Source organism: Hippocampus zosterae, chromosome 15 (assembly GCF_025434085.1).
Source record: "Hippocampus zosterae strain Florida chromosome 15, ASM2543408v3, whole genome shotgun sequence".
Taxonomy (NCBI): domain Eukaryota; kingdom Metazoa; phylum Chordata; class Actinopteri; order Syngnathiformes; family Syngnathidae; genus Hippocampus; species Hippocampus zosterae.
In genome coordinates this window covers 1,446,489-1,465,962 of record NC_067465.1, presented here as the reverse complement: position 1 = coordinate 1,465,962, position 19,474 = coordinate 1,446,489, and the positions used below count along the sequence as shown (strand labels likewise).

Genomic DNA, 19,474 nt, shown 5'->3' with positions numbered 1-19,474 from the left:
TTCAGCCCATAGGAAACGCTTGGGCAAAGCAGCCATCTTTCTTCCAGTTGGACTGCGCCATCTGTTGGTCAAGAGTTAGAACTACGGCCTTCAAAACAACCATAATTCGACATTTATTTTAATAAATTTTTACAAAAACATAACGACTTACCTAGGCAATTAGCAACGGAACATCATTTGTTTTTTCTTGTTTTTATAGCATCACACACGCTTCACATGCGCGGTACTAGGTCGCTGGGTGGGGCTAATAAATGACGTAACAACGGTCGTTGGTGTCATCAGCATGTGGTTTGTGCGAACGCCTTCCGTGTTGTTAGGTTTGCTGGGAAGCAGAGGAGTGATCCGAGCTATGGTAAACCATTTTATCCCACTCTTGCAAACATGCAGATCTGATGTGATTCAAGCGATTTGTTTTGCCACCATGTACGGTGCGCTTGTAACGACGTGTAAGAAATGCTGCTATTTATAAAAGGCGGTGTAACCAAAAAATAGGTCCGACGTTGTGACAGTATTCGGGTCAGTGTTTACCGTTTCTGCCTCGAAAGAACAACGCAGTGGCCTATTTAAGTCTCGAATGTGGTAGATTCCTGTTTGTGCCCTGTTTTTTGGTCACGCAAAAGCAGCTTTAGTCTCCTGGTTTGTCGTTGGCATTTGTGGGATTGTTATGCTAAATTGCCCTGTACGGTGTTTCTGAGAAAAAGCACATGCGGTACTTTATTTTACATGAAGAAAATCACAGAGCACATTACCTAACAAAAATGTCACAAGAGGTGGAAGCACAGGCGAGTTATGTACCTTCTGCCAACTCGTGGAAGAGCGTTTTAATTGTTATGCTTGTCATTGTCTGGCATTGATAGGTCAAATTATTATTTTTTTTATTGTAAATAATTTCACAATAAGTACAGTATAAGTATTGAAATAATTACGAGATTTCAGTGTACTATCTTTGTATAAAATCTAGGCTTGTTTAGTTGAAGATGGCATACCGTGCTTAGAGACACACGCACACAGATATGAAAAAATAATTTTTGAACGGAACACCAAATCTAATTGGATAATTTCCCATGGCACACCTGGGGAATCAGTGCTGCCTGTAGGAGACAGGATAAACACACTTTTTAGCAGTCTATCTTTATTAGTTAGAGTTCTTAACTACTGTAAAATGTATTTGATGTATCAAAATGCCTTGAGATTTGTGTTACACAAGTCTAGGTCAAATTCTTTAATCACATCTAAAAAAAACTGAAAAAGCATTACATTGCTAATCATTACGTTACTAATCAACTACGTACTCAGTTTTCTGTTACTTCAGAATTAAGAGAAGTGATTCTTGAGCAAGCTGTCCATGTTGTCGCTTTGGTTGTCCATTTCCTGATTGCACAACTTGACCCTTGTGCTTTCTCACCTTTATGCAGTGTGCCCAAATGAAAGACTGGCAAAGTGCCAAGTCCATCTATGAATTCTCTGCCAAGGATATTGATGGAAATGAAGTGTCTCTAGAAAAATACAGGTAAGACGTCATTGTGTATGATCGAATCTATTGCAGTGATCCCCAACCTTTTTTTTTTTCCACCACGGACCGGTTCAGACAAGTTCATGCTTTTCGCAGACTGGCAACCATTCACAAACTTTAGAGAGTACTGTACTTCACAATTTTATGAACACCTCAAGTACATATTTTAACTAAATTAAAAAGATGGTGAACAGAGAAGATTTCTCTTTAAACATTATTTTCTCAACAGTACAATAAATGTGGAACAACATAAAATAACATGGTGAATTACTAAAAAGTCACCCCTAAGGAATAATAAATAAGACCTAAAATGTGAACATTATAATCTTGAAGTTGTGATTCTATTAACGGCGTTAACATCATCGCTAGTTGCAAATGTGCATAATCAAAAGATGATTGAGTACTGTTCTGGCCCGGTGGATGCACGGCTTGTTAGTAGGTCCTGAGCACGGATTTTTAAAAAAATGGGTAACGTACTCGGAGCTGTTTCCAATATTTTTATATGTGTCGAGCTCTTCGGGATGGCCAAATATTCGGAATGCCTGTAACTATACAGTATTACAAATGCAATTCCAAAATGTCTACATTTAACGTAGTATATTGCTGTCTGTTTCTGTGACAGGGGCTACGTGTGCATCGTTGTAAACGTGGCCTCCAAATGAGGAAAGACAAGAGTAAACTACACTCAGCTTGCGGAAATGCACGCTTCCCTGGCTGAGAAGGGTTTACGCATCCTCGGATTCCCATGTAATCAGTTTGGAGGACAGGTAACTAAGCCCGGGATTGGTTTGCTATGGTTCATTGGTCGTTTGTCTCATCAGTATGGGATTGTCAAAGCTCAAAATAATGTTTTAGTTTTTTTTTGAAGAGCACTTTTCCAATCAACTACGTGCTCAGTTTCGACCGAGAATTTTACATTTTGGTTTATACTTGGTAGGATTTTTTTTGTAAGAATATCTTATACTGTATACTTGTAGTATTTGGCGCAGCACCGGTCACAACTTGTAATATATTGTATGTTTATTCCCGTCGATGGTCTATAGGAGCCTGGAACTGATGCAGAGATTAAAGAGTTTGCTAAAGGTTTCAATGCAGACTTTGACCTCTTCAGTAAAATTGATGTGAATGGAGACGACGCTCACCCTCTTTGGAAGTGGATGAAAGCGCAGCCCAAGGGAAAGGGAACCTTTGGAAAGTATGTTTGCTATCAAACAAATGTCTGAGTGTATCCATGATCCGCGATCAAAAAGTTGATACTGTCCTCTTCCTTGAAAGTACGAATGCAAACATGTTTACACATTTTTCCATCTTATCATTACATCGCTGAAAATGAAAATATAAAACTGATCACCTCCAATGCCCCATGTTTTCACAGTAACATCAAATGGAACTTCACAAAGGTAAGTTGCTTATCTAAAGCTTCTTTTTTTTCTTCTTCCAATCAAGTCCGCTACTGTGACTCCACATTTATTTAAAATCCTTGACAGTTTCTTATCAACAAAGAGGGACAAGTGGTGAAGCGCTACGGTCCAACAGACGATCCCATTGTAAGTGTCACTGATTGTCGTTTTAACAGTGTCACCGTTTTGCATTTTTTTTCAATCCACATTATTTATGATTATATATATTTTTTTGCAGGTGGTGGAAAAGGATCTGCCTTCGTACCTGTAATACAACTATCTCCGATGTGTATGGCCGCTTGTGGATCTCCAATATGGACTTGAGGTTGTTGGTGTACGGGTGTCTGGACCAATGACGGCCTGCCTATGAACCCGATTATTGGGATGGGCAGGTCTGATGACTCGGCGTGCAGCTCCCCTCCAGACTTGCCACTACACCATCCTACAAGACCATATAAATAGAGATTTGTTAGTGATCGAACCTGAGGAAGATTTTTTTTAATTACAAGAATTTAAGCAGCCATTCCTAATCTAATTAGTGATGTGTGGTGTTTAGGATTTTGTGTACTTTCATGATGCCAGCTGCCCATCAAAAGCAGAAGATGCCGTCATCCACTGACATCCCCAAGCTAATGACAATGGCTGCACTGAACCAAAAAGATCGTGTTGGTATTGCATTTCAAATGAATGCCTGTGCTTTGCATTCACGTGCTTGTTAGAATTATGGGGTCATGGCCTTTAGGGCTTAACATTTATCTGTACTTCTCACGTGCAAATTATGCTCATCTGCTGTATAATATTAGTGTTGCGTTGCAGAGAATTAAAAAGTCAACAAAACATGAATTATGTTTTCTCATTGACTGCACACTTCTTGCCTCAAGTCTGAGAATTTCAGAAGTACAAATGATGGTAATGATCGAATTAGAAAATTGGCTCATAAGAATTGCTTGGTTGTTTTGCAGTCATATCCGGAAATTCAGTAAAATAGAACATGGTAGCCATCAGGAAGTGGTGTGTTTGAATCTTTGATTATATAAATTCTGCATTTCTTGACTCTGTGTATTGAATTTTGTCTTTGAGGTCAGTGCAGGCAGAGCCATCTATTGGTAATACGTTTTTCCCCCTACCATGTGTTAGATGTGTCAGATAAAATTTCACTTGTTGCTGAACACAACCCTTGAAAAATGTTTACCAGTTTTCTGAGAGAAAGGCGCCTGGTCTTTAACTAAAGGTAAGAATGTTTTTCATTAAAATGAGACTTTCCAACAAACTCAAATTAAAAACTAGATTTTGAAAACCATGAGCAGGAATACAACCATTTTAAGTTGACTGTAAATGTGACGGGGGTCACAACTATGATGGTCTCGAGCTCCACGTCGCTGCCGCTTCAAGAATGCCAGACACTAGGATGTGGCTTTCCCTTTTATCGTCTGCAACACAGTATGGCAAGATAGGTGAAGTCACGGGGCTTTTCAGTCTAGAAAATAACTGCGCAACAAAAAAAAGCCACCTGTTAACTCAATGGATAAAAACTTTCATTCGACAAAACTTAAATGAAATGACGACACAAAAAGCAATGTGGACTCGGAACAAACCCGGGAACTAATTAAATACACAGCGCCGTAGAAAAAGGGAAAACAAAGTGAAATATTGTAATTAAACTAGAATGAATCCGGACCGTCAATGAAACCTGACTTACCCTGTGACTTCCCTGGTAGCTCTGCTTGACTGCTTGAACTACGGCGGGAAGCTGGTGCCATACCGTGCGCTGTTGCGTCACTTCCGTCATAATTTAATAAACGCAATATATCACTCCGTTACATCTGTTTGCTCGCATCTTACTCGTATTCTGAAAATGTAAAAAAAAAAACTTACCTTTTGTTTTTTAGACTCTAAAAAGTAGACCGAACATTTATTAATCAAAATACCAGAAAAAATTATTGATGTACAGTAACGAACTATTTGTACTTCGTTACGTACCGCCGGTGGCGAGAAATATACTTAGGATAGAGAGGTTGTATTGGGTAAAAGTGTTCCTAATTTCCTTTTAACTAGTCCGTAAACACATATAATGGTCTCATCTTTAACATTGTGCTTGTATGCGATTTGTCGTGTCCGCATGAAATTATGACGTCGTGATTAGACTGGAGCTGGATCTGTAACGTCGCTGCACGAGCATCGAGTGACGCGAAACGAGACGGCTGAAACGATGACATTTCAGTTATCTTCCCGGCTACTAGTTCGCTATTACTGAACCACTCTGAATGTCCATTCTCCAAAGTTATGTAGGCTGCAGTCCCAACGACAGTAATGTGATGGTCTTTCTCCGACCGCCGCATCCGGCTCGGCTGCCGTCATGGAGCTGGACCAAGTGACTGCGGAACCTGGCCGGGGAAATGAGGAGGAAGCTGGGCTCGTTTTGCATCTGGACCTCGCTGAGACAGGTGTGCATTTATACGTTTCGTGTGTTTGGAAACACTTCCTATTCGCTAAACATTGACCCATATACAGTACAGATGTGATGTCGCCATTTTGAAGTGCTTTAATGTGTAGTATGATTCCCCCCCTTTTTGAAACGGAGGAGTTCCAACGCGAAGGTCTATCTGTAATTCTGGTTCTGAAATAACACATTTGATGAAATTACCTTTGCTTGTTTAGTTATCGTTATTAGTATGATGATACTGAACGATAACCTTTTGAGACTTCCCAGTTTCGCCTCTTAAAAGTTGAGACTTTGCAGTGAACATCATATTCGTTATTATATCGTTATTAAGGAGGTCAGGGGTCCCCAAACGTTTTCCACCAAGTACTAACCGAAAAAAAGCACGCTTTCTAAGTCTCACCATGATGGGTCACGTTAAAAAAAAGCAAAGTAAACCGAAGTTTCAAAGACTTGAAATCTAGGAATAAAACTACCAGATGATATCAGATGGAGATGGCACCTAATGTATTTGAATTGTTTGTGTGGATACAAGAACACGACACCTGCTGTTGACATCTCCTCACAGGATAGAATTCCTCAGCCTCTCCTCATCTTTGCGTGTCTTTTTCCTTCTCCCTGCCAGATCTGATAAATGCATTACGCAATGCGACATGGAATTATATCCTAAACCCGCACGCGCTAATCCCCTGTTGATACGTGTTCCAAGAACCGCTGCAGACATTGAAGCGGAAATAATAACACGGCAGCTTTATGATGTTTATGTGCAAACATAAAATAAGAGTTACACCTCAGTATTCAATGTGCCTGATATTATATGATTTTACAATGATCAGTTTCCAAATGAACTCCCTATCCGAAATGGGTTAAAATGACATGGTCAAAACAGCCCCCCGGCATGGTTAATTTCGCTTTGTGTTTTGCTTTTTCCTCATGACATAAAATTCTTTTTTAACCCTAATCCTCCGTGTTGTGCGTGTGCCTGCGCGCTTCTGCCCCATCTTAATCCCCATTGTTATGCTTGACAAACCTATTCTCAGGATTAATCCGCAGGTATGGATGTCTGGGTGCTTCGCTATAAATAGAATTGTACCTTTCAATACTTCAATTAGCCTCGGATTAGATATTTTGGTTCTATCCTTTTTAAAGAACACATTCGTATGTGTTTTTGATCTTGAGCAGGAGCTCAAGAGTTACTATAACATCATGCAGCAACATCCACTACAAATGCTTAGCTTCAACATGTCTTAAAAATTCAGTATCCTGACTTTATACTTAACCTCCACATGGCCTACAAAAAAAAAAAAAGAAATGTAGCATGGCGACACAAATCAAGCTGTTTGTTGTACTTCAAAGTAGATTAAACACTTTAGCATCCCTTTGATATCCTCCATTGCTGCTCTCTTTGCATTCGATTGCCATGCAACCAAGGAGCAAAAGCGCAACTCCTTGTCGGCTGGCCAGACGTCTCCTAATCCCCGTGCGCGGTTGGTTAGCAGTGTGATCTTCAGACGTCAGCCAATGAGAGGACTCAGATTAAAGAGGAAGTCGGTCCAAATAGAGGTTTGACCACCTCAGGGCCAATGTGGTTCTTGCAAGAATAGAGTTAAGAGTGTCAACTGCTCTGGTCCGATTTAGTTTTTCCTTGCCGTTTGCCTGTTTGGGAACGTAAACACAAAACCCTTCTGCCGGTGAGTCAAGTAATGATTTACGATGAATTAGGTTGTTGAAAGTTGTATTTCTGAATATGTAGCAATATCTCTAACCCTGTGTACACGAGAGGAAAGATTACTGGTAGGTAGTAAATTCCCTTCGAAGCTTATCATATTATTATTTTTTTAATCCTCCAAAGAATGTTTGCAAAATTCTACGCATCCAACTTTAGACCTTTTCTATTCCAGCACGGCTGGAAAACTGGGACTCGGGCCCTCTCATTCAACGCCCTTGACCTTTGACCTCACAAATAATAACCTGAATAAATGGACAAAATTCCCCAAAGACGCATCATCATTTAGATGATTTATTTATTTTTTTTCTTTCCTCCGTTTTTGACTTCCACCAGGTGTTCAAATACATTTGTCCGTTTGTATACATGTTTATCGAAGAGGCAAACTAGTACGGTGATATTTGTCATGTCGACACTGAGGTGGGAAGCAGGTGAATAAATATTGAATTCAATCACCGCCGCTCGTATGGACAAATAGATACACATGGGCCGTTGCCTAATTCCAAAACATCCAAATCTCACATTTGACCTTGTATTTCCCCCTCCTGTTTGCTCGTAGATCCAGCCAAAAAGGGTCAAGGAGAGGTGAGCGTTCTGATTGGTCTCTACGATGGGTCAAAGGCTTGCGCTTTTTTTTATTGAAATTCCAGCAATTCTTTTGATCCAGATGCCATCTCCGTTTGGAGCAGGCCAAGCTCCCGAGAAGAAGATTGGCCACAGGAGGGTGGATGCCTCCGGGGAGACGTCATACAAGAAGGTCGGCTTTGCCATTTGTGTCTTTCTGCTTGTATCCGCTTCAGTTCTCGCAGTAAGAGTATTCGTGACGCTCTTTGGTCGTTCTCACTTTTATTGTGTGGGATTCTTTTGCGGTGCAAAGTTGGCTTCAAGATTCCATCAGATGGCCCCCCACCCACATGTGACCTTTGTTTTTTCTGCCACCACCCCCAGACTTCCTCCTCCGCCTTAAAAGGGGCCATCCAACTGGGTATCGGCTATACTGTTGGCAATCTCAGCTCCAAGCCCGAGCGAGATGTGCTCATGCAGGACTTCTACGTGGTGGAAAGTATCTTCTTCCCCAGGTAGCTTTTCTATGTACGCTGGTGTATGCGCGGTCTCACGCATTAGTGCCCGCGGGGTCTAATCCACTTTCATTTGATACGTCCTGTTGTCGCAGCGAGGGCAGCAACCTCACGCCAGCCCACCACTTTCCCGACTTCAGGTTTAAAACGTACGCCCCTGTGGCTTTCCGCTACTTCAGGGAACTGTTTGGAATCCGACCAGATGACTACTTGGTAATGTTTTTTTTTGTTTTTTTTCTGAAGAAGGAGAAAAATAAATAGGAATCAAATCGTATGAATGGAATGGCCCAAATAATAATAAATAATAAGCATATGTCATGACATAACACAGACATGCATTTATGAATATACATGTCGACATGTATATTTCTATATTACTTCAACTCTTTTTTTTTTCTCAATGCACTGCCAAGATATCGGATCAGGATTCGATATCAGTTGATCCGTAAAACCAAAGACTCGGACTCGGCTGCCCAAAAGAAAATGTCACCGGCACATCGCTAATTTTATGTATTAATTGGATGTGAACTACTTGAGGTGCTCTAACACATTTATCTGTACAGGTGGAACGTTGCATTTGAATTTGTTGCCTTGTAAAGCATAAAAACCGCTTCAGCAATCATTGCCGCTCCAAGCGCCACATAACAAGGCTTGACCCGATCATTTCATTCACTTCAGAGAGCCACGCAATTTTCTTTTACGCGCCCGAGAGATCTCACGATGGCGGTGTAATAGCGCTTACTCTATCGTGAGCTAAATATAGCGCAGATTTGTGCAAAGTTCTCTCCGATTACTTCAGGGTTAAGAAATAAAAGACGGGCATTTCCACGCACGCATCGAAAGCAACGCAAGCAATTTCATGTGCTGTCACACGTGAATGCGGCGATGCACATTTGCATACACGCGCTCCGCACTTGGCTGCAGTATTTAAGCTCTCGCTGACTCCTCGTGCCAGAGGAAGATTAGCAGACTAAAGCTTCCTTTTTTTAAACTCAGACAGTTAGTGCGCAGTTTCTGCCATTTGCATTTGACGGCTCACTTTTAGATAAAGCTGCAAAACTGCCGTCGCGCATCTTCGCGTTCACGGGAGTTTCTGTTGTCTCGGTTTTATGCTATGTTGACGCTTTTGTGTCCTCCTTTTCAGTATTCCCTCTGTAACGAGGCATTGATCGAGTTGACCAATCCAGGAGCCAGCGGCTCCATTTTCTACGTGACACGCGATGATGAGTTCATCATCAAAACGGTCCAACACAAGGAGGCAGAGTTCCTACAGAAACTGCTGCCTGGCTACTATATGGTAAGTCCCAGTCAAAACGCTCAATTGTCAAAGGCGAGGAAAATAAGCGCGCTGCAGTTGCACTTGTAAATTCTGCCAAGCTGCATCTTGTGTGTTAGAGCAGAAGGCTTGGACCTAGTTAAGTACGCCTTAACGGCTTTAGCGCACAGCAGCGTGAGCGAAGACCTTGTGGATATGTCACACTGCACAGCAGGAGCAAGAAACCGGGACTGAAACAAATGAAGAGCATGTTACCGACATAGAACTCACGCAAAGCAAATATTGACATAAGCTACTCATGAAAAGTTTGGAATATTGAGCTTTGCGGTGACATTTCAGGATCGGCCTAGAATACACTCTGTCCAACCGTTCAATGTTTCAGTACATTTTGCAGTTCTCCAACAAGGACCACAAAGGCGTACTGATTGTCAGTTGTCAAAATGTAAAACAGCATGCTGTAGGATACGTTCGATTCATGGATCAAAGCACAAAAAACAAAAATACTGAAACTTTGAGAAATTGGATGTACAACATTTTGAGAAGGTCGGATCAAGTTCACCTGTAAAGGTTATTGTGTATTGATTGCATGCATTTTTGTGTTCGGACTGCAATTTTACCCTGTGTAGCCCAACATCCACAATTTCTTTTTTCTGAGTATTGTATGTCAAGTACATAAAATATGAAGTAAAAATAGGATTTAAAAAAATCAAGGGGCAGCCCGGTAGACCAGTGGTTAGCACGTCGGCTTCACAGTGCAGAGGTACCGGGTTCGATTCCAGCTCCGGCCTCCCTGTGTGGAGTTTGCATGTTCTCCCCGGGCCTGCGTGGGTTTTCTCCGGGTGCTCCGGTTTCCTCCCACATTCCAAAAACATGCATGGCAGGCTGATTGAACGCTCTAAATTGTCCCTAGGTGTGAGTGCGAATGGTTGTTCGTTTCTGTGTGCCCTGCGATTGGCTGGCAACCGATTCAGGGTGTCCCCCGCCTACTGCCCGGAGACAGCTGGGATAGGCTCCAGCACCCCCCGCGACCCTAGTGAGGATCAAGCGGTACGGAAGATGAATGAATGAATGAATGAATGAAAAAAATCAAGTGGAGCAAGAGAGTAGTTTTTGAATTTTTTTCCACTGAAAATAAAATGTTCATTAAAAAAATAATTACCTACCTTTCTTCTCTCCCATGCTCTTCCCCAGAACTTGAACCAGAACCCCCGGACATTGCTTCCAAAGTTCTTTGGTCTCTATTGTGTCCAGTGCGGGGGTAAAAACATCCGAGTTGTCGTGATGAACAATATTCTACCGCGCTCTGTACGCATGCACCTTAAATTTGACTTGAAGGGCTCCACTTACAAGAGGCGAGCATCCAAAAAGGAGCGGGAGAAAACCAGACCCACTTTTAAAGATCTAGACTTCCTCAGTGACGTTCCCGAGGGCCTCAGCCTGGACCAGGACACCTACAGTGCTCTGGTCAAAACCCTGCAAAGAGACTGTCTGGTAAGAGAGAGTTACAAGTATGCATCGTTCCCGATTCTCAGTGAGTAAGTAAAAGTATAGCAATGGGGAAGATCAAAAGCACAGGTAACCTCCTCTTCATGTCAGGTGCTGGAGAGTTTTAAGATCATGGACTACAGTTTGCTCCTCGGGGTCCATAACAAGACACATGCGCAGAGAGAGCGTCAGTCCCATGGTTCGCCAGCAGGTGGCGCGGATGAAATGCGGCCTGCTGCACAGAGAGCTCTGTACTCCACTGCAATTGAGTCGATCCAGGGAGGGTCCACATGCAGGGAGACTCTCGACCATGATGACACGTGAGTCTCACGAGGCGCTTTATCGGCGCATAAACGCGCACGCATCGTCACGTTCCACGGTAACTTTTCCAATCGGTTGCAGAATGGGTGGTATTCCGGCTGTGGGAGTCAAAGGAGAGCACCTCCTCCTTTTCATCGGAATCATCGACATTCTGCAGTCCTATCGGTATAAGTCCCGCATTTTAATGATTCATTTACTATTGATGCCTATAGACAGTCACTTTGAGACACTGTGAGAATTTTAACACCGCTACAGCACATTGTGTTTTAGAGGTCAGTCGTTTTGGAAATCCCTTCACTCCTTGTAGGCGACCAAATCAATGCAAGTTAGGCTTAATCTGGTTTTAGTACACACTGTATTGTCATGTTTGAAGTACGGTGAACCCGGTCTATTTACCTAGTTGCATTTTTTTTTTCCTGTGGAACTTATCCTCAGCTGTTTGCTGAAGGAAAAAAAAATCACCTAATCATGTTTTCTTATTTATATTTGTGCTCTTTATGTAATGCCTTAAGATGCCACACGGTGGTGCTGAAGCATAAGCTAAATTGGCAAGCAGTAAATGGTGTCAAGGAAGTATACTCAAGTCATATATCTGTTGCCAGATAAGACGAGCTAAGATTAGCCTTGGGGGGGGGGGGGGCTCGTGGAAGTTGCAGAGTCTTTCCCGTCTCAATTTTTCTGCGTTTCCTGAAATGCTCTAAGATGCCACAGCATGGCGCCAAAGCACTGTCTAAATTTGAAGAGTAATTGGCCCAAGGAAGTAGCTCTGGGAGGAGCTCAGTTAATAATAATAAGTATTTATAAATCATAATAATCTGTACAGCATTTATTTTTTAGGGTAGTGTTAGTGTTTTTTTCCCCATTATTCACTCTGTAGTTTTTTGTAGTTGGACTCGGTCTGACAATAAATCCTGTTTGAAAGGAATGGAGATGAAATCAGATCTTGGCATGCCTGCATTGGACATTATAAATAGATGAAAGCCATACAAAGATGCGGAAAGCCAAAGAAATAAATCTAGCCTTGTACGACCTGTATTCAAATCTACAATGTGACTTTTAGCTCTTCTAAATCCGTTGCTTCTCATAAGTTAGCAGGTAATGCGTTGGACGAGTCAAGTCTTCGACCTAACTAATTCAATTATCTTACAGATTAATTAAGAAATTTGAGCATTCCTGGAAGTCTCTCATCCACGACGGGGTAAGTAGTTCTGCGCTCTGATAAATCGGCCTAATCTATTTTTGCATGTCTTTTATGCAATCCGACACTGCACTGATATCCGTCATTTATTTTCCTTTATAACGACCCTCAGGACACGGTGTCCGTTCACAGGCCGGGTTTCTACGCGGAGCGCTTCTACAAGTTTTGTAGCGGCGTCGTCTTCAGGAAGAGTTGCTGTGAGTTCCAAAATGAGCACGAGGCATGCGCCGGGCACGGGCAGTAGATAGACCGACAATCAATAAATGATTTGAGCTTTCATAACTGAGAGCTGCTGATATTCGGATGCCATTTATTGTGATAGCGTAGCGACCGTCATTGCCAATGATCACGACTTAACGCGGTCAACTTGCTTGATAAGAGCTGTACCCGCACATCCTTTCCTTCCGTAGCACTGAGACCATCTCCTTCTAAACGGGGCCGTGGAACCCTCTCCATGTTCAAATCCGGTACCGGTGCATCCGGGTGGGTCGGCCAGCATCCCTCGCAGAGCGATGAGCCGCAGGAAAACTTGGACAACCCGGAGAGCCCGCGAGGACCTCACAGCTTCCTGGTGCTGGAGGACAGTGGTAGGGACTCACTCAACATATCAGTTGCAAACTCTGGTAGATCATAGAGCTCATATAGATCCAACAATAGCGCCCCCTGAGCCACTCGATAGCCATCACAAGTCATAAAACGGAAAGACGAAGGGCTGGGTTTTTTTTTTCTTTGTATTTGCATTGTTTCTTTCTGAGCTATGGCACACTATTAACTTAAATCGTCTCCACTTGAGTGTTCCATTTTCTGTTTAAATGGGGTGAAGTCAAGCCTTATTGATCTTCTGGAGAAAGAACAGCTCAGCAGCAGAACGGCAAGCGGTGCCAACACAATAAAATACGAGCAAAACTTTCCTGAGAAGGAAGTGCACTCTTTAGAGTAATTTTTTTTTTTTTTTTTACAATTCGGGTTTTCATACCGAGACAATATTTAGGTTTCTGTAGGTTCTACGGGTTATTAGGTTATATCATGAAATGTTCCTAAATTGCACCTTTGTCAGCGTATCCATTTCTTGTAACAAGAATCCAATGCTTAGCGGGCACACTGGAACATTGCAAGCTTTCCAAGTTTTGCCCGGCGCGTATAAATTCCTTTGAATTCCGCAGCTGTCATCAGCATCGCCGCAATCTCCCCGAGAATCTAAGCCCGGAGAAATGAAAGACACTTGCCTTGCGCTTGAGCCCCTCTGCTAAACTGGGCCAAAATGGCCAATCAGTGGATTGGATTCTCTTTCTGAAGTCTTGGGCGGCATTTCACTTTGTGAAGGAAAAAAAAAAACAACTGAGGAGGAATAGTTGCTTGAACATTTTTAGCTGAGATACCGTGTGGATGTTCACAACCTCTCCTATGTGCTCTTCATGATCTTATCCTCTTCTCATCCGAATGCACGTCTCCATTTCTTGCTTTCTAATTAGCGAGAGAGCCGCCCTGCACGCCTCCCTCCTTTGAAGACGCCACCACGGCCTCCATCGCCACCACACTCTCCTCAAACAACTCTGTGCCCACCACCCCCTTCGACACCCCCGAGCATCCGCGCTACAGGAAACAAATGCTCTCACCCGATACGGCCAAGTAAGGAGGAAAAAAAACCCCAAACATTTCTAGAATCCGTAATATTCTATAAGGACATGCCGCATTGTATCATTTTAGGTCCCACAAAGAGGTCGTGGAAGTTCACGAGAAGAAGCCTGAGATCATAACAGTCGAAGTTGAGCTCAGGTACACACGCATACACACGTCGTTTTTTGTGTGATAGTGTCAAGAGGTGTCTATTCAAAAAAAAACATGTATAATTTTTTTTTTTTTTTTTTGCTCCTTACAGTAAAATTCCATCCAGCACCGAGCTCACACAAAGGACCGGCGCGACCTCGCCAGCTGACAATCAGGCCAGCTTCATTCCTCCATCCACTCTTCCTCCTCCTCTCAACCCCTCATCTGCACACGACTCGTCAAGCCTCCCTCCCACCTCCCCATCCTCCCCCAGCGCCGCTCAATCAGCGTGCCAGTCCTCCTCCACACTTTGCTCTTCCATCCGCCCCTCCGCCAAACCGCTCCTCACCTCTCCGTCCACCCCCCTCACGCGCACGCTCCCTCACCCGGCCACGCAACCCACACGTTCCGCTTCAGCGAACCCTTCGACCCCGGACGCTACCGCGCTCGAGCCGTCCTCGGCGTTTACCCCCATCTGTCCCGCGTCCTCTCACTCCTCCGTGCAAAGTTCCTCTCCTCATCTCCCTGCGGGCAAGCCAGCGTGCACTCCGGTGTCACAAGACGCGTGCAATCAGCTGTCTGTCTCAAGCAGCCACGACTCGCTGGATGGCGAGGTGCAGGTTTCCGATATCTACTTTGTAAGTCCTCATCCTTATTCTTTTTTGGGGACGGGGCTTTATGTTTTTAATATAGGCTCATAGTTTCTTTACAGGGCAGGTCGAGTCAAACACATTTCTTTTCAGTCATATGGGCCCGACTAGTCTCAACATGGTATTTGGATGAATGAACCCGGTTTCATTCTGGGTTAATGGGAGACAATTATACTCATAATATGTTGCTTATTCCCAGTGGACTCTGTAATGTTGTTTTTGAAATCCCGTTTTACAATGAAAGGAAGCAGCGGAGTTTTTAAAAAACATTTTTTGGCATGCTCAAGATCAGGGGTCACCAACATGGCCTGTCACGAACATTGCCGTGGGCCTGCTCTAAAAATAGCTCACCAGCGAGAGCCAACATTTTTGGTGTTGCAATTCCTTCTAAAAAGGAAACAAATCAATGGGCATTTTTTGGGAAAAACAACAGTAAAAGTCATTTTTTTTTATCACAAATGACTAAATTGTGATGCTTCTGGAGACAAACGGAAACGAAGATTTACCTCCAAGTAATATGAGCACATTACGGGAGTTATTTTAGATGTCTTTTTGAAAGTGCTGACTGGGTTCATCGCCTCATTTGTGCCTCTGGCCACATGTTATGCAGACCGTGTTTGGTATGGAAGAATCGCATGTAGCAATAAACACGCAGGACTGCTGAGATGTCTCTTAAATACAGCGTTTTGTTTTTTCTTTTTTCTTCTGAAGCTATTGGCTCTTCTTCTTTTATCTCATCATTTGACTTTTTTTTTTTTTGCCACTCCTGACGGCGATGAGCATTTTAACATGTCTGCAGTGGCACATGCGGACACATATGCTCAAACTGAAAAAAGCAACAACAAAAAACAAACAACCGCTTTCTGCCCTGTGGTTGGGAGATTGCTGGCCCAGATGCCAATTGAAAATGATTTTGGTTCATTTTGTCCGCCATACCGTTATTTTCAGTGGCCTACTGCAGCGAGTGAGTGTCCTATCTTTTCTTCCTTTGTTTTTCTTTGCTCTGCTGGGTTCTCCTTTGCAGTGGCCCAGTCAGGACAGCGTGATAGAGTTATAAAGGTGAGAAGGAAGGAGGGCTCACATTATGGCGTGCACGCACTTAAGGGAGTTTCTCAAGCATGAGGCTGCCACTGCCAGCGGTTGTCGTTTTGAATGCGCCAGCAAAAAAGAAATTGTCCTTTCGCTGCATGGTGTTTATATATGTCAACCTGCATTCATACACCCGGCCGATGTCTTGCAGAGATCACCGCTTTCCCTACATTTGTTTTTCATTTCGGTTGATATTTTTTTTTTTTATATAAAGCAACTTGAATCATCTCATTTTCCATGTGTATGTGGAAATGTGTGTGTGTGTTTGTCCATCCATCAGTATGCAGATGGCAGATATTGGGTGTACTCTCCTGTTCTTGGCCGTCGTAAGCTAAACTCGAGCTGGAGTTACACCGTAAGTCACAGGATGGTTGTTCGAGTCATTCGATGTACAGGACAGATCATATGCATAGCAGCGCGCCGCTGTAGGAAAGAAATTCTTGGACTTGTGGCTCTTCAGAAGCATGCTTGTAAGATATTCAAATATATGTCAAATACTTTTGAAAAATCCAATATTTCAGGTTTTTGTGCTTTTTTTCTGAAATGCCTCAAGATGGTGCCAAAGCCCTGTCCAAAGTAGAAAAGTACAGTCATGCGTCCAAAGAATTATGATTGATCTTGACTTTGAGACGAGCTTTGTATGCTGATGACCGGTCAAGTTTAGCCTGGGTTGTTAGCGGAAGTGATGGTGAGACTTTATTGAATGTGCATGTACAGAAGCACCATGGGTGGATTTTTCAAAACGGAATCATCTGTGAGTCATTTAGTTTTATGATAAAGTTCTAAGATGAATTTGACATGATATCAAACCGTTTTTTAAATTAAATGTTGCAGGAAGCCACTGTAAAGCATTTAGGACTGGAGAAATATGCTCTAATGTCGTGTTCTGAATGAGCTGCAGCTGTTTGATGCTCTTTTGAGGCAGTCTTGTCAGAAGACCATGACAATAATCAAATCTGAAGGTATTGAAAAAGCGAAGTAAGTTTCCGCTGGTTTTCCTGGAGCATTCATCCTCTCGATCTGGATCTACTTTTCAGATGTTCAAATGCCGTTTTTGTGATTGATTGTGAGTGTTTACTCACACACATCTGGTGCCAAAAACAAACACCTGCGTTTTGTTTTGGTTTCCTTGAAGGAAATTTTGATTCTCCAGGTCTCGCCGAAACCTTCAGCTGCGTTCTGTAGGTGTAAAAAGCAGGATTACAGAAGATGTGACATTCAACAATTTTCAGCAAAACCTGATCTTAAAATGCTTCTCATTGCTTTCAAATGTGCACGGTGTGGAGGACAAATGTGCGCTTCCATCTGCTGGCTTACAGTGGAATTACACCCAAAACAAATGGAAACTAGGGAAAAAAAATGTTCTAAATTACCCCTCGACAATTTAAAGGGAAAATCGCAAAACCGCAAAACCTGGAACCTACGACGACAATGACATCAAAACACCACAGGTGTTGATTCATTCGTTTTCATTTTTTTTAATTTCTCTAAATCTCTCAGGATTGCTCTGACCACTTCTGAATGAATTGTCAATTCTATTTAAAAAAGGCAGCTTCTGAAGGGCCCTCGTTTGTCTTTTTTACAGCCTGGCGTTACGATGCAACATTTCAGTGGTGGTGCGGCATTAAGCATTTTAGATTGTGTTTGTATTGGCTTCTTGAGAGACGTAGTGGCTTTTAGCACGTCGGAGCTGATAAAACTCATGAGTTTAAAACGGAATCTTCCACACCGGAGTGGGCACTGATCATAATTAAAGCTGCACATCTTACTGTATACCCCTTGAAAACGTGGCCTTATCGTAAAATGTCACAAAAATTGCTCTAATGAATTCCGGAAGAAAAGTAAAACGTGTGAGATGAGCATTTAAACACACACACACAAACAAAAAAAAGGGGGAGAGTTTGCAGCTTTAAATGAAACGGTGATGAGTCGGATCGCTACTTTTTAAGGGTGTTCTTGATCCTCTCATTTCCTCCGTCACTCCCCTCCTCCTTCCCCTTATGGCTGCTCTCTGCTGGCCAAATTTGGTAACATCAGACTCAGGAGGACCGGAGCTGTGTGCATTCTCCTCACTCCAGCTCAGAAGATGACTCATGAGGAATGTGAGTCAGTAAGTGTTTGGGTTTTATCTTACTTTTTTTTCGATGTTATCCCATTGTGAGCAACCCTCATGATTTCGCAATCATCCCCCCCCCACCCCCCTGCATTGTATTTGTCTTTCAGTCGCTCAGAGGGGAGGCGGCGAGAAGCAAAGAAGAGCGCGTGGAGCGCAAGCTGTGTGTTTTTCCGCCACTTTCTAGAGCAAGCTGCCGGTTTCAAGCTGCGCTACTACGCTTTGATGCCGAGAGCTTAGGTGGCATGTGGACTTTTGCAGCTGTAAAACGGATCGACAGAACAAGCTCACCCGAAAAGCATTTCAATAGCCCGAACCCAAACTCCTCATACGTGGTGTGAAATCTGTTGCCGTGGCAGTAGTGGCTGTGCAATATTTTAGAAACGTGAACATCTAGCATATGTATCCCTTATTTGTTGCACTTTTAAGAAGTCAAATTTTTAAAATCTGCATTCATTGTATTAATTACTATTTTTTCATAATTGTTATAAGACTGTCTTGTGTTCTCTGGAGGCACCCAAAGTCTACTCTTCATCATGCCTTATTGACTAACAAAAAGGAAAAAAAAAAAGGTCGACAATTTGGAATGAAAGCATAAACGGAATCAGGTTTCGTGAAAAAAAAAATGTAAATAAATCTCTTTTGTTAATTGTATATAAAATGTGTGCTGTAGCACATTCATGTCAGTCTGCGTACGCCTCGAGACCTATAAAAAAAACATTGTATGCAAATCGCATGCAAATTCACTATGATAATATCATTGAGCCTGCAAAGTGAAAGGACACGTCGCTAACTTTCGTGATGAAAGCTGACCAAGTCCTCAAGAGTCAGTGTGCATGCGCGGTACCGGACGGCAATGCTTGCTTTTTGTTCCGACCCATTTGTCAAAATGTACAGATTGGTGTCAGCCACGTCATTAGCATGTGAGAGAATAGAGTGAATAAAGAGCATGTACACGTACAGGACTTGATTGTTGTTTTGAAACAAACAAGGGCGTGAAGAAACACGAGTTACTGTATCCGCTTAACAGGTTGGATGGATGGATGGATAAAACGATTGCAGACTGAATATCGCTATCCGCTTATCCTCACAACGGTTGCGGGGCGGGCTGGAGCCTATCCCACATATAGACAAACAATCACCAAAAGACATTTTAGAGTCTTCCGTTAGCCCGCTATGCATGTTTTCCCAATGTGGGAGGAAACTCCCGGAGAAAACCCACGCAGGCACAGGAAGAACATGCAACACTCCACACAGGGACGCCAGAGCGATCGAACCCACGACCTCTGGACTGTGAGGTCGACGCGCTAACCACTGGACCGCCAGGCCACCATTAGAGTAAATTATTCATTCATTCATTCATCTTGCGAGCCGCTTGATCCTCACTAGGGTCGCGGGGGGTGCTGGAGCCTATCCC

The 19,474-nt window shown here is 42.9% G+C and overlaps 2 protein-coding genes across 9 annotated transcripts; both read left to right on the top strand.

Annotated features, from left to right (window-relative positions):
• Positions 1-219: 219 nt before the first annotated feature.
• LOC127616156 (phospholipid hydroperoxide glutathione peroxidase-like) lies at positions 220-3,756 on the top strand. Its single transcript, XM_052087601.1, has 7 exons — positions 220-352; positions 1,416-1,510; positions 2,136-2,280; positions 2,557-2,708; positions 2,889-2,913; positions 3,001-3,060; positions 3,152-3,756. The coding sequence occupies exons 1-7, from the start codon at positions 284-286 to the stop codon at positions 3,182-3,184; spliced, it is 579 nt and encodes a 192-aa protein (XP_051943561.1). The 5' UTR covers positions 220-283; the 3' UTR covers positions 3,185-3,756.
• A 1,072-nt stretch (positions 3,757-4,828) lies between these two features.
• Positions 4,829-18,641, top strand: LOC127616142 (phosphatidylinositol 4-phosphate 5-kinase type-1 gamma-like). 8 transcript variants are annotated; one of them, XM_052087577.1, is made up of 18 exons: positions 4,829-5,357; positions 7,639-7,664; positions 7,747-7,836; positions 8,028-8,158; positions 8,254-8,371; positions 9,303-9,455; positions 10,626-10,925; positions 11,031-11,239; positions 11,322-11,405; positions 12,390-12,438; positions 12,551-12,635; positions 12,849-13,025; positions 13,911-14,067; positions 14,146-14,214; positions 14,318-14,843; positions 16,225-16,299; positions 17,982-18,046; positions 18,168-18,641. In XM_052087577.1, the coding sequence occupies exons 1-17, from the start codon at positions 5,270-5,272 to the stop codon at positions 18,039-18,041; spliced, it is 2,397 nt and encodes a 798-aa protein (XP_051943537.1). In that variant the 5' UTR covers positions 4,829-5,269; the 3' UTR covers positions 18,042-18,046; positions 18,168-18,641. The 8 variants fall into 8 exon arrangements, 5 of the variants coding, with proteins under 5 accessions (XP_051943537.1, XP_051943536.1, XP_051943539.1 ...); XM_052087576.1 differs by having other exon boundaries at positions 4,830-5,357; positions 17,982-18,054; XR_007967043.1 differs by lacking the exon at positions 16,225-16,299 and adding an exon at positions 15,880-15,914 and having other exon boundaries at positions 4,994-5,357.
• The last annotated feature ends 833 nt before the right edge of the window (positions 18,642-19,474 follow it).

Bases quoted from the DNA above. Each gene is read 5' to 3' on its own strand.
- LOC127616142 (XM_052087577.1), top strand. From the start codon at position 5,270: ATGGAGCTGGACCAAGTGACTGCGGAACCTGGCCGGGGAAATGAGGAG. The intron at 7,837-8,027 runs GTCGGCTTTGCC...CACCACCCCCAG, and splicing joins GGGAGACGTCATACAAGAAG to ACTTCCTCCTCCGCCTTAAA. The intron at 12,636-12,848 runs GTGAGTTCCAAA...TTCCTTCCGTAG, and splicing joins CGTCTTCAGGAAGAGTTGCT to CACTGAGACCATCTCCTTCT.